The sequence below is a fragment of the Enhydra lutris genome, unplaced genomic scaffold, assembly GCF_002288905.1.
Source record: "Enhydra lutris kenyoni isolate GAN:26980312 unplaced genomic scaffold, ASM228890v2 scaffoldscaffold75, whole genome shotgun sequence".
NCBI lineage: Eukaryota > Metazoa > Chordata > Mammalia > Carnivora > Mustelidae > Enhydra > Enhydra lutris.
Window position 1 is genome coordinate 1,348,611 of NW_019154159.1, and position 14,798 is coordinate 1,363,408.

Here is a 14,798-nt window from a genome sequence, read left to right on the forward strand (position 1 = left end):
TGTGTCTCTAGTGTTTAACATTAGCCTGGTATATCAGAGGTGTTCGATAAAATGGTAAATGAGGGGCATCTGGGTGGCACAGTCACTGGGCATCAGATCCTGATCTCAGGGTCATGAGACTGAGTCCCACGTCGGGCTCTGTGGTCAGTGTGGCGTGTGCTTGGGATTCTCTCTCCTTATGCCTCTGCCCCTTCTGCTCTCTATCTCTCTCTCAAAATAAATCTTTTTTTAAAAATGGTAAATGAAAGTGAAAGAGTGATTGAGTCAATCGATCAATGGTTTGTGTCATGGGGAGGGGAAAAAGATCCACACTGGGCACAGCCTAATGATTAGTATAGAAAACCTTAGCCAGCATAGACACCAGATTAAAGGTAAGAACAGAAAACTATTTCCTCCTTCTCCTCCTCTACTTCCCTCTCCCTTTTATAATTCTTTCTCTTTTATAATCCAAACTGATTTTGAGATTCTTATGCAGAGACGGTAACCCACTGGAGGCCAACAGCTGCTAAAAACTCCTGTTCCTCCTCCATCTCCAGCAAAGGTTCTTCTCCAGAGAATCTCTGTCCTCTCTGTCATCATTTCGGGTTATACTGCAACCCCTTTCTATAGCTTTTCTTTTTAAGGTTTTATTTATTTATTTAACTTATTATTATTTTTAAAAGATTTTATTTATTTGACAGAGAGAGAGAGAGAGAGATCACAAGTAGGCAGAGAGGCAGGCAGAGAGAGAAGGGGAAGCAGGCTCCCCGCTGAGCAGAGAGCCCGATGCGGGGCTCGATCCTGCATGGGATCTGGGATCATGACCTGAGCCGAAGGCAGACACTTAACCGACTGAGCTACCCAGTTGTCCCTATTTATTTATTTTGGAGAGAGAGAGAGATGGGGAGAGGAAGAGAGAGAATCTCAGGTAGATTCCATGCTCAGCACGGAGCCCGACACAGGATTCGATCTCACGACCCTGAGATCACCACCTGAGCTAAAATTAAGAGTCGGATGCTTAACCAACCGAGCCACCCAGGTGCCCCACTTTCTATAGATTCTTTCCATATAACCATATCCTGTAGTTTACACACCAGAGAGAAAACCTTGGTCCCTGTCTTACGTCTCAAATGGAGGCAGTAGGTCTAATATGGAACGCCCTGTTTCCCTAGCGAGAGAGCACAAGCAGGGGCGCGGGGTGGGGTGGGGGGCAATGCAGCACATTTAGTGAAAGGAAGGAGCAAACTTAGTTGATGTTTTTGTATTAAAAAAAGAAATCTAAGCAGTAGTTTCAAACTATCTTCCCCAAGATACTTATTAACGACAAGAGGAAAGACGGTAACTCCACCATGCAGAAACTGGTGGGGAATTCTATCTCCAAAAAGCTATTGTTTAACCAAGTGATAGGGATGCAGTCAGGGTCGGGCACAGGGAGAACCTCTGAGGTGCCCGCAATGCTCCGCTTTTTGATCTGGGCGGCCGGTACAGGCTGTTTGTTTACAGTTTCTTTAAACCGTAGATATATGGTTCATATACTCACACACAAATATTTCACAATTCTCAATGAAAAAGTGAGAAGAAAAATAATAGAAAGTAAGTTAAAAGGAGTGGTTTAAAAAGGAAAAGAAAAAGAAAAAGACCAGGGGGCGGGAACAGCCATATCAAAGGGTCTGACCTCTGCAGCAACCCTTCCTGAGGTCTTTGTCACTGGAGACGTCAGGGTCGCACCTGGCTGCGCTCAGTGACGTGGCTTGCTGGCCTCCGTCACACTGCTGCCTGCCCACAGCCACAGGACCCCGTTCCTCTGTTGATCCACCTACTACAGAAACCCAACTCTGTCAAACAGAGGTGTCAGGTCAGAAAACTCCCAGAACAGAAGAGCAAAAATAGCCTTTTCGAGCCAAGGAGCAAATTCTTAGACCCAACTACCTTCCAAAGTTGTCTTTTTTATGATATAATTTATTTTCCAAAGGTATAGCTGACTTTGCACCTGTCGTCAAGTCTATTTTAGCTCTTATTTATCTACCAAAAAAAAAAAAAAAAAAACTATCCTGCTCTCCTTTAAAGGAACCAGCTTGGGGAGCCTGGGTGGCTAAGTGGGTTAAGCCTCTGCCTTTGGCTCAGGTCATGGTCTCAGGGTCCTTGGATCAAGCCCGGCATCGGGGTCTTTGCTCAGCAAGAAGCCTGCTCCCCACCACCTGCCTGCCTCTCTGCCTACTTGTGATCTCTGTTAAATAAATAAAAATAAAATATTAAAGGAACGAGCTTTTTTCTCGTTATCTCTGGACTCAAGAGTGAGTTGAGGGATGCCTGGGTGGCTCAGTGGGTTAAAGCCTCTGTCTTCGGCTCAGGTCATTATCTCAGGGTCCTGGGATTGAGTCCGCATGGGGGGGGGGGCTCTCTGCTCAGCGGGGAGCCTGCTTCCCCCTCTCTCTCTGCCTGCCTCTCTGCCTGCCTCTCTGCCTACTTGTGATCTCTGTCTGTCAAATAAATAAAAATCTTTATAAATCTTTATATCTTTATCTTTATAAATAAAGATAAATAAATAAAAATCTTTATAAATTAAAAAAAAAAAGAGTGAGTTGAAATTAACTCTAGAGGGGTGCATTCCCGGCCCCTCGGTAAACCATGTGACTCTTGATCTTAGGACCCTGAGTTCAAACCCCGCATCGGGTGTAGCATTTACTAAACAAACAAACTCCATCTAGAATAAAATCTACCATTTGATTATATTCTCTTGATATTTGGAAATATGGCAATGTTATCTTCACATTGCAAAATAATGTTTGTTTACATATTCAATATTTATTCACTATGTGGCAGGAAGCAACTTTCCCTAAAGAAGGCATTTGAAATAATTTCTTCATCTTTATTAAGTATGAAAAGTACTATAAATGGAATAAGTTTTTGGCAAGAATATAAAAATGAATTAAATTTCAAAATTGAAGTCCTACAATGATTTCATTTATATAATTTTCTAAAACTGGTGAGTCAAGTCTCTGTAAATTGAGCCCTTTTATTCCCATGTGTGCAGGGAGAGCGAGTTATTTTATTTTATTCTTTAAAATTTATTTGAGAGGGAGCGAAAGTGACAGAGATCACAGAGGGAGAGCGAGAAGCAGACTTGCCATCAAGCAGAGAGCCTGATGTGGGGCTCGATCCCAGGACCCTGGGATCATGACCTGAGCTGAAGGCAGATGCTTAAAGCACTGAACCACCCAGGGGCCCCGAATCGAGTGTTTCTACATGTAAATCATTGTGTATTGACACCAGTGGGATGAAGCTACCTGGCTCCAGTCCTCACCATGCTTATTCTGATCTTTTCATTGTTCTCCACAAGCCCCCAACCCCACTCAGGAGGCCACACCCTTCCTGTAGTTACTGTAGTAAACAATGAGACTGTTAGTTTATGAATTTCACGAACTTTCCTACTCCATGTATTTTCCTAGAACTGCCTCCTCCCCTGCTCAGCAGTAGTCCCTTTTCCTATTTTTACAGAAAATTTAAATGTTTCTGTTTTAAAAATAACCATGTGTTCATTAGGAAAAATTCAAATTCAAATGCATATTTATATAGAAGAATACAAGTCAGGAGTCAGTGCCTCCCCACGCTGACGTACACTGAGTTACCACTGCGACAGGCTAAAACGCGTCGTTCTCAGACGTATTTTATGCACCTACAAATATAAACACACAAACATACGTATATCATGACACACTGTTGTTTTGATCAGAAATGGAGTCAGAGCCCACATTATACATAACAACTTGCTTTTTTCAGCAAACCATGTGGTCCTGGACATATTTTCATCTCAGTGGGTACAAATCTACTTTATTTTTGGCTGAATACCAGTTCTTAGTGTAGACACACTATAATTTATTTAACAATTCCTGCCTGATGTGAGCAAAGCCCACATCTGGTGTCAAGAGGAAACCAGCGTTGTAGCAAAACATAAAGGAAAGGACTGTGTTGCTCCTGTATACGGAGATTCAGAGAAATGAAGTCGCTTGAGCAAAAGGTCTGCATAACTAAAAATGTAAATACTGCCAAATTAAATGTCAAACACAGTTGTGGTAGTTTATAAAGGAAGGAAGAAAGAAGACAGCGTGCCAAAGGCAAATAACTCAACCTACAAGGCATGCCCACCCCCCACAGGAAAGAGGCATGTTCCTGCCTTGAGCTTTCCTATGTCCTCCTAAAAATTCCTATGTTGGAGTCCTAACCCCCAATGGGACTGTATTCAGAGATGAGGAGGTAATTCGGGTTAGATGAGGCCACAGTGGTGGGCCTCTCAAAATGGGATTAGTGCCCTTAAAAGGAGCCAAAGAGGGAAAGCGCACTCTCTTTCCAGCATGGGAGGACCCAGCAAGAAGAAGACAGTCACTTGCAAGATGGCCCTCACCAGAACGAAACCTGCCAGCACCTTGATCTCAGCTTCCCAGCTTCTAGAACTCTGACCAATGAATACGTGTTGTTTAGGCCCCAGTTTATGGTGGGTTTTTGTTTTTGTTTTTTAAGATTTTATTTATTTATTTGACAGACAGAGATCACAAGTAGGCAGCGAGGCAGAGAGGGGGAAGCAGGCTCCCCGCTGAGCAGAGAGCCCGATGCGGGGCTCGATCCCAGGACCCTGAGATCATGACCTGAGCCGAAGGCAGAGGCTTAACCCACTGAGCCACCCAGGCATCCTAGTATCTTCTTTCTTAACTAAAACAAACGACTACCTAACTGGTCCCTCATCTCCTCTCTTTCCAATTCACTCTCTATGTCACGAGGCAGTTAACGTTCTGAAAGGTCAATCAAATCACAGTAGCTGTCATTTGAATCCTTAAAATGTATCTGCAAGGTAGGTATTTTTATAGGTGGGGAAACTGAGGCTCACTCATGGCCAATACCTTAACCGACACCACAAAGCTAGTCAGGGGTAAAGCAACTCATGACTGTGACCTTCTTTACTGTCTTACAAAGAAAGGCATAAACTTCTCAGTACAATTCCTCATGACCCTTCGAACACGGGCCCAATTTGTCTTTCCAACCTCCCCTCCCGCAGCGCTCCTTGTGATCCAATCCTTACAGCCTCCTCACCATTCTGGAAGCCCAATGGGCACGTCTGCATCTTAGTTCTTCCTCACTTTGCTTGTTAATTCTGCCTTAATGCTCTTCCCGGTGTCCACGTGGGAAAGCCTGCTCATCCCGCCTAGTACAGAGCCACCTCTCAGGGCCAGTGCCCTGGGGAGAAAGCGTCCTCACTCCTCTCTGCTCTCAGAGCACTGTGGCCCTGTCTCTTACACAGTCCCATAGAACTTACTAGATCACAGTCAGGGGCAGCCCGCCTGCCCCATCCTACCGTCAGCACCTCAGGGCAGGGGCCAAGCTTTTTCCGTCTTTGCAGTCCCGGTTGCTAGCGCAGCATTGGACTTGCAAATGCTTATTGAATAAATGAATGGCGCCATGACTGACATAAAGCTCTATGTGTGTAAAACTCTACTTCACAAATGAATATACTGTCAGGTTCCTTTAAATGACTTGCTCTCAGGGCACCTGGGGGCTCAGTCAATGAAACGTTGGCCTTCAGCTCAGGTCATGATCTCAAGGTCCTGGGATCGGGTCCCACATCGGGCTCCCTGCTCAGCAGTGAGTCTGCTTCTCCCTCTCCCTCTGTGGTATGTCTCACTTTTGCTCTCTCTCAAATGAACAAAAAAATAATAATAAAGTACTTGTTCTCCCTGCACATATGGGAATAAAAGGGCTCGAGTTACAGAGCCTTGATAGGGTATATCTCTATTAGGGGGAGAAGAAAGGCCCACCTGCGTGCACCTTGGCTCTGAAGGCCAGCTGGGCCACCCTGGCTGCAGACTCCATGAGGAAGAAGCCGTCCCAGCAGCCCAGGGACAGAACACACAAGATGATGTGGAGCACTGGGGGCTCGACTAAAACTCCACTACTTTCCTCAAACTTGAGAGGATATGTCTGAACTCAGGTAGAGTCAAGGTCCCACTTGATTCTCTCATAAGCCTCAGTTCACTGAGCCTCGAAATAACTCAAGAGTTTCAGTAGTAATTCACCTTGACTACAGAAGATCTTGCTCAGGAAAGGAGCAGAAAATCAGCGCCAGCTCTTCTCCACCCAGGAAGGGGAAGGGTGGTCTTCAGTTAACATTTTGTCACTGTGATGCATAAACACAGCGATCTCAGCTCCTCTACATGCAGGGATTGGAACAGAAAGCCCTCCAGAAGCCCTGTTTGCTACTTAAGACACTTACTTAAAGGCCAGTGAATGTTCTCTCCACGCAAAACTGTCAGTAGCTGTGTGAATAACCGACCTGACGGGGTAGCAGTGTGGCCGCCGTCGCTCTGGGCTCCCTTTCATCCAGCAATTCCAAGGCATTTTTTAAGCATTACATTCCTATAAAGTCAGAACTCTCCCCGTTTACACTGGGTAATTTGAGCCTTAGTGATAGATTTGCCAAGGCTTCAAAGGGTTTAATGGTAAGATGTAAACAAAACCGGAAATCTTGATCCCAGTCTCTCTTCAACCATCCTTTTTTTTTTTAAGATTTTATTTTATTTTATTTTATTTTATTAAGATTTTATTTATTTATCTGACAGAGAGAGACAGCGAGAGAGGGAACACAAGCAGGGGGAATGGAAGGCTTCCCCACTGAGCAGGGAGCCCGATGCAGGACTCGATCCCAGGACCCCAGGATTGTGACCTGAGCCGAAGGCAGACGCCTAATGACTGAGCCCATTCAGGTGCCACAAAGATTTTATTTATTTGTCAGAGAGAGAGAAAGAGAGAGAGAGAGAGCCCGCACAAGAAAGGGGAGTTGCAGGCAGAGAGAGAAGCAGGGTCCCCACTGAGCAGGGAGCCCAATGCAGGACTCGATCCTAGGACCCCCGGATCATGACCTGAGCTGAAGGCAGACGCTCAACTGACTGAGCCGCCCAGGTGTCCCCAACCATCCTTCTATGTACATGCACACTCTGGTTCTTTGAATCTGACACTTAGGACTTGACACTAAATTTGACTTTGAAGGGTTACAGTAAGCGGTAGATCAGGAGGCCTCTGGTACAAACTACAGGCTGAGTGATATGTTTGTAGAAGATACTTTTTAGTCCGATCAGTCAGAAATGACAGGAAAGACCACAAGTCCCACAAGCCAGGGAGTCTATGGTATTTATATCTTATATAACAATTTATTTCAACATCTTCCTCTCCCCATCTTCATTCTCTCTGGAAGGAGGGACTGCTTGATGCCTTTTTTTTTTTAAAGATTTTATTTATGTATTTGATAAAGAGAGAGAGATCACAAGTAGGCAGAAAGGCAGGCGGGATGGCGTGGGGGCGGGGGGGGGAGCAGGCTCCCTGCTGAGCAGAGAGCCCAATGCGGGGCTTGATCCCAGGACCCTGAGATCATGACCTGAGCCGAAGGCAGAGGCTTAACCCACTGAGCCCGCCCAGCACCCCTGCCTGATGCCTCTAAAAGGCTGTTCTTTTTCCTCTGCAACCAGATGCCCAGTTATTCACCCCAGGGGCATGTTTCTAGACAGTGGAAGTCAATTTCTCGGAACCCAAGCTACAAGTCGATCCTCAATCTCTGGGCCACCCTCCCCCCTCCCCCCGGCCCAGGGGTGACGTGCAGGAACAGCAAAACACAGAGGTCACAGCAGCGGATGGAATTACACACCACACGGCCGCTCTCTCGAGAGCTACTCCAAGAGAACACGTCCCTGCCACTAGGTCTACTTTTAGATCTCTCTCCGCATCTCACAGTTTGCACCTGATGACCTACGAGGACAGGCTCAGTGACATGACGTGGGCGGAGTTCGTGAGCCCACCTGCCCTGACTAGCAGCAACACAGAGGGCTTCGGCTCTGAGGCTGGGCTGCTAGGTTTAAATCACGATTCAAGCACTCACAGGCTTACTGATCTGCGTCTAAATTCCTCGTACCCATATTCCTCATCTGTCCAAGACGCACTTTCCTCAGCCGGGTGGGAGGACAAAATGAGACAACACAGACGAAGGGCTTACAACGACCAGGTCTGGCAAACTGGAAGTGTTCAGCAAACGTTCACTGTTACGGTCACAGAGTAATGTGCAGGGAAAGAAAAGGGAATGTGCTGCGTTTGCTCTGTGTAGTAGAGTTTGAGCTGCCTATCTGAAGTGACTCTGATGTGATGTCTTTTGGAAACATGGGCTCAGTACAGCATCACACATATTTAATGACGACCGCATAGAAACAACAAAAAGTCCAGCGTTGATGCTCCTCTGGGAAAAGTGTCAAGTGTAAGGTCAAGGCTGCTTTCCAGGGCTTCGGGAGGAGCTCGCGGGTTCACAGAGAAGTGTCAACGAGGCCAGCGATGGGAAGTTGTGCCAGCCAGCAGAAACCTCCAAATGACCCCAGAGAAGCATTTACTTGTGTTTAAATAATCTCTATGGCCCTAAAATTTCAAAATAAAAAACAAAAAAGAACCTGTTTTGACACTAGAGGGAAGGAAATAGAAAGGGAGTAACGGAAGCAAATGGCAAGCAAGCCCCCATAAGAAGAAAGGGCCGTTTTCCAAGCACAAGTTGACTCCCGCGGAGGGAAGCAAAATCCTTACCAGCTCTATGGAAAAAGAAAGATCCTTCTACTCTAATTGCTAAGGCAGAGTAACAAATCAAAGAGCAGACATTTGATGAGCATTAGTTGGCAGGACTAAACGTGAAGCAGAAAGGATGGGGTATATTGAAAGCACTCTTGGACGGTGAATGAGAGCAAGGTGTCGGTCGCTCCAGATACAAAGGAAGAAAACAATGGAAACCAATCACCAAAAAATAAGATAAAATAAAAATATTTTTTGGGACACCTGGGTGGCTCGGTTGGTTGGGCAGCTGCCTTCGGCTCGGGTCATGGTCCCGGCGTCCTGGGATCGAGTCCCGCATCGGGCTCCTTGCTCAGCGGGGAGCCTGCTTCTCCCTCTGCCTCTGCCTGCCATTCTGTCTGCCTGTGCTTGCTCTCTCTCCCTCTCTCTCTCTCTGACAAATAAGTGAATAAAATCTTTAAAAAAAAAAATTTTTTTTTCCCCCTCCAGGTCACTTACTGCCTAAAAATCTTCAATATTCCCTACAGCCTACAGGACAGAGTCAAAACCTCTGCAGGTAACAGAGTGGCCCGCACCTACCTTTGCAATCCTGTCTGGCCATCAGGAAACGTGCACTCCTGCCAGCCTGACTTCCTTATTTGTTCCAGGGAGGAACAAACCACGTTCATTGCAGCTTTGTACCCCCAGCGCCTATCACAGTACCTGGCGCACAGGAGTTGCTGATCCAACAACAATGGGGAAGCTTTTAGGCCCATACTCTGCGCCTCGCTCCTGGAAAGCCCCTTCCCCACCCCACTGGCAAAAACCCAAGCATCTCCTCAGCCTCGCTCTGCACCAGCACCAGCAACCCACAACCACGGCTGCCGGCCTCGCTCCCGCTCCCACACCCCACACCACCCCATCACTCAGACCTCTGTTGCTCTGCAGACATTTCCTGTTTTTAAGTTTCGTCTGCCCCATACCCCGGAGCTTCTGGAGGAAGGCGGGATATGCTGAAGCAATGGAAGCAGTGGAAAGGGTATCGGTGTGCCGCCAGGCGAGGCTGGTTCTTTAACTTTGGGAAGACGTCACGTAAACACTTAGAACAGTGGCTGGGACACAGCATGCACTTTGCAAACGCTAGTACAGCCATTACTCGTTTCTTGGAACCTCAGTTCTCCCTCTTATAAAATGAGGTTAATAATAAATCTTCGGGGGCGCCTAGCCAGAACACTTGGTAGAGCCCGCGGCTCTTCTTTTCTTCTTTTTTTCAAGTTTTTCTTTAAATCCCGGTTAGGGGGCGCCTGGGTGGCTCAGTGGGTTAAGCCTCTGCCTTCGGCTCAGGTCATGTTCCCAGGGTCCTGGGATCGAGCCCCGCATCGGGCTCTCTGCTCAGTGGAGAGCCTGCTTCCCTTCTTCTTTCTCTGCCTGCCTCACTGCCTACTTGGGATCTCTGTTTGTCAAATAAATAAACAAAATCTTTAAATAAATAATTGAATAAATAAATAAATCCTGATTAGTTGGGGCACCTGGGTGGCTCGCTCAGTGCGTTAAGCCTCTGCCTTCGGCTCAGGTCATGATCTCAGGGTCCTGGGATCGAGCCCCGCATCGGGCTCTCTGCTCGGCAGGGAGCCTGCTTCCTCCTCTCTCTCTGCCCGCCTCTCTGCCTACTTGTGATCTCTCTCTGTCAAATAAATAAATAAAAACTTTAAAAAATAAGTAAATAAATAAAAATTAAAAAAATAATAAAATAAATCCCAGGGGAGCCCGGGTGGCTCAGTGGGTTAAAGCCTCTGCTTTCGACTCAGGTCATGGTCCCAGGGTCCTGGGATCGAGCCCCGCATCGGGCTCTCTCCTCAACAGGGAGCCTGCTTCCCTCTTTCTCTGCCTGCATCTCTGCCTACTTGTGATCTCTGTCTGTCAAATAAATAAAATTTAAAAAAAAATGCTGTAAAAAATAAATCACGGTTAGTTAACATACAGTGTAATGTTAGCTGCGGGCGTATGATTTTGTGACTCCACCATTTACAACGTCGCAAGTGCTGTCCTTAATACCCGAGCACAAGACTCTTAACCTCAGGGTAGTGAGTTCAAGTCCCCCATGTTAGGCATTAGAGCTTACTTTTACCAAACAAAAAAAAGTAAAAAGAAAAAGGAATAATGATAAATCTGTCAGGGGGTTCCTTGTGAAGATTAGGAATGCTGTCCGAAAAGTCTCGAGGACCTTTCTTGGCACACAGCTGCTATTCACGAATGGCCTCAGGGCAGCTATTCTTCCATTCTCCCAAAGCCTCATGCTGGGTGCAGAGAAGCTGCTCCGTGTGAGTTTACAGAATGTATTGAATGAACAGAGACATGGTCTAATGTCAACTCAGATATCAAGGGAAAACTTTTCATTCATTCATTCATTCAACAAATCTTTAAGGGGTTGTGGGTAGATACGAGGCTTTGTTCTAGTGCTGGGATGCTACAGGAAAACCAGTTCCTGGCCTGGGCAATTTACATTCTAAAAGAGAGGACAGATAATAAGCAGAGGGTGGGATGGAAATAAAAGCCTATATGGTGTTAAGTGCTATGAAGAAGGAGAAACGCAAGGGGAGGGTGCCCTAGCAGAGCTGGGAGGGGGCTGGTGCAGAGGGAGCATTTAGGAAGACTCAGCTACCCTTAGGCACCCGTAGGCAGACTCCTGTAGCCTTTCCACGTGGGTCAGTCTCTACTGAAAAGAGACCCACCGCCAGCAAAGGGGCTGTGTTCTGGCTCCCGGGGCCCCCCTCCACTCACACCAAGCCACAGACACTGCTGAGCCAGTGACTACAAACTATTTTCACAAGACAAGGCCAGCGAAGCCCCAAATGGAAGTAAAGAGGTTATAACCATACCGTTACCGGCCTGTTCCCCAGGAAGTTCAGATCACTGTTCTCTCCAAATAGGTAACCTTCGGGGTGCGTGGAGTCAAACTTCTCTCCTCCCATAATGAAGTGGCTGGCAAAATAGCTTCCTAGACAGGGAGAGACAGAGACACCCAACGGAAACCAGTCAGACTAAATCAAATAAAAAAACCAACTCCAAAAATGTTAACCCTTCCAACAGATAATTAACACCACTGTTGACCCCAAGAGAACTATCTCTGGATCTCAGACAGTGGCACGAGATAAGCCAAATCATAGCAGTGAGAACCCAAGATACCCACACAAATAGATCAATTTTCCCTTTAACATCATTAATCGAATCCTTATAATGATCTGTCTCTAACACCATCAGCCAAAAGTCCGGAGGGCCCCACAATGCACATTAATGAACATATACATGTATTTTGTTCCTGATTTTTTCCCTTAAACTTGAAGTGGTTACTTTCTTTTTTTTTTTTAAAGATTTTATTTATTTATTTGACAGAGAGAGATCACAAGCAGGCAGAGAGGCAGGCAGAGAGAGAGGAGGAAGCAGGCTCCCTGCCGAGCAGAGAGCCCAATGAGGGGCTCGATCCCAGGACCCTGAGATCATGACCTGAGCCGAAGGCAGTGGCTTAACCCACTGAACCACCCAGGCGCCCCTGAAGTGGTTATTTTCTATCCTCTGTATATTCAGGAATCTTAACTACAGGTATCAGCCTACACCCGCACGCACGTGCACACACACACACACACACACACACATTTCTTTGCCTAGATTTCCCTAAGCCAGCTGCTACCTAGACACAGAACCCTCGGCACCTGCCTACCCACACATATATACCTCTAGCACCCTCTCCAGTGAAGGCTCCTCCTTTTTCATTTTTGCTTAAAATGATTGTTAACAGGAAACTACACATGTAAATAATACCGCTGTCCTTGGCTTTCCCTACCAATCAGCACACAGATTGTGGCGTTTAACAGAACAATAGTCCAGCGCTATGAAAAGATGCACGCGCAGGCACACATGCGTGTACACACATACACACGTGTCCACACACACCCCTCGATCTCAAATTCACTAACTGCGAATGGCCAGGCTTTCGGGGATGTCAGTCATGGTGGGCGCTCTTTGCCTCACCTTGACTGGCCAGGAGGCAGGGATATTTTTAACACTACAATAACTAGAGGCGATCAGCAGTCACGGGTCAGACTCCCCATCTGCCTCGTCCAGACAGACGAGGAACTGTGCCAGGATATGACGGCACTGATAAGTCACCATGGGAGGCTTAGGCAACGCCACAGATTCCATCTGGGAATACTTTCCAACCCAGATGATTAAATGAATGACTCTTAACCCGAATTTCTATCATCTAAGTACTCCCAGGAAGGTAAGCCATCAGAAGGGAAGGACTTACACGACGACATGCCTTCTCAAGGCTCTCCTCACACATCCCAATTCCCAGATTGAGACAAAGAACTTATAAAACAGTGAGAGGCTTCACTGTCATCCGTCACACAGTGAGGGTATAGATACATTTTCTAAACCAATTTCAACTTTTGAGGTTTACAGCAAACTAAAAACAATGAGATTCCGCCCGTGAGGAAGGCACAGGAAGGAAGACAGAAGAAAATTCTTTTTTTTCTTTTTAAGATTTTATTTATTGTTGATGGAGAGAGATAACAAGAGAGGGAACACAAGCAGGGGGAACTGGAAAGAGAGAAGCAGACTCCCCGCTGAGCAGGAAGCCTGATGTGGGGCTCGATCCCAGGACCTTGGGATCATGACCTGAGCTGAAGGCAGACACTTAACTGAGCCTCCCAGGAGCCTCGAGAGAAGAAAATTCCAACAGAAAAACTGAACCAAATATTCGTTTTGGGGTTTTCTTCACATGGAGCTTTAGTCTAGAAACACTTATTACACAAAGCAAGCTAGATAAAATCACTCACCACAAAGTGAGGTCATTCTTTAATTAAACAACAAGTAGGAAAACATCCTTTGAGAGTAAGAGCCCCCAAAATCTATTACAGAGGAACTCGTGAAAGTTACCCACCCAAACTGAAAAAATACAACCAGCAGCCATCTGCCGTGATCCGACAGTGAAATTCATCATTTAGGAAAGCTTAATTATCAATTATTTATGTCCAGCACTTGCAAGCCCTATTTTCCAAGTGCATAATTTATAGAGGGGAAAGGTGCCCGGTTGCCTTAAGTAGACGCAGCCATCTCAAATAATTTAAGTCCTTTACTGTTGAACCTTACCAACATATATTTTCTATACATTAGAGATTATATATTTATTATACATTAACTGAAATTTTAAAGGTTAAAGATTTTGGGGAGCCTGGCTGGCTCCATCGGTAGAGCGTGTAACTGCTGATTTCCAGGTCGTGAGTTCAGGCCCCACCTTGGGGATAGAAATTACTTAAATTAAAAAAAAAATATAAAAAGATTTTATGTTGATGGATGGCTTACTCAAGTCATGGACAAAGAACAGAGAGAAGCAGGTTTGGTGCCTGGAGCTATACGGTTCAGCTCAGTATGGGACATGCTGAGTTTCTAGCGCCTGTGAACAGTCAGGTGAGGGATGAAGGGACAGTGAAATCCAGATCATCAACTTATAGGTGGTAGTGATTGATGCTAGCAAGAGGACAGCACTAATGGCTTGGGAAGCATAGGGTTAAAGATAGCGTGGGGTCTACTGGAAAAGCCTTTTTTTTTTTTTTTGGCCAAAATATTAAAAGAGAAGGAATTATCAAGAAAGTAGCGTAAAGCTAATTATAGTTTTGCCTTACATTAAAAATCAAGAACACAAACACAAAAAGATTTAAAATTAGGGTTAGGGGCGCCTGGGTGGCTCAGTGGGTTAAGCCTCTGCCTTCTGCTCAGGTCATGATCCCAGGGTCCTGGAATCGAGTCCCGCATCGGGCTCTCTGCTCAGCGGGGAGCCTGCTTCCTCCCTCTCTCTCTGCCTGCCTCTCTGCCTACTTGTGATCTCTGTCTGTCAAATAAGTAAATAAAATCTTTAAGAAAAGAAAAAAAATTAAATTAGGGTCAATATTTGAGAGATAAAAAAAGGACTTTTCATTTCAATAGCAGAGTCAGTGCAAAATTCCTTTAAAATAGATGATCTCCCTTGGTGCACTTAAAATACCAATACAGGGGTGTCTGGGTGGCTCAGTCAGTAAAGCATCTGCCTTCAGCTTACGCCATAATCCCAGAGTCCTGGGATCAAGACCCACATTGGGCTCCCTGCTCTGTGGGGAGTCTGCTTCTCCTTCTCCCTCTGCCTGCGGCTCCCCGTTTGTACTCTGTCAAATAAATAAATAAAAAATACAAATACAAATACCTCATCAGTTAAAAGA

General features: G+C 45.9%; 1 protein-coding gene across 6 annotated transcripts in view; it reads right to left on the reverse strand.

Moving 5' to 3' along the window:
* The window catches only part of LOC111160260 (ring finger protein 157), an 81,716-nt gene that overhangs the window by 46,000 nt on the left and 20,918 nt on the right, over positions 1-14,798 (reverse strand). For all 6 annotated transcript variants that reach the window (XM_022523198.1, XM_022523195.1, XM_022523194.1 and 3 more), the window contains exon 2: positions 11,424-11,542. In XM_022523198.1, coding sequence (XP_022378906.1) covers positions 11,424-11,542 — 119 coding nt within the window. The remainder of the gene's footprint in view (positions 1-11,423; positions 11,543-14,798) is intronic.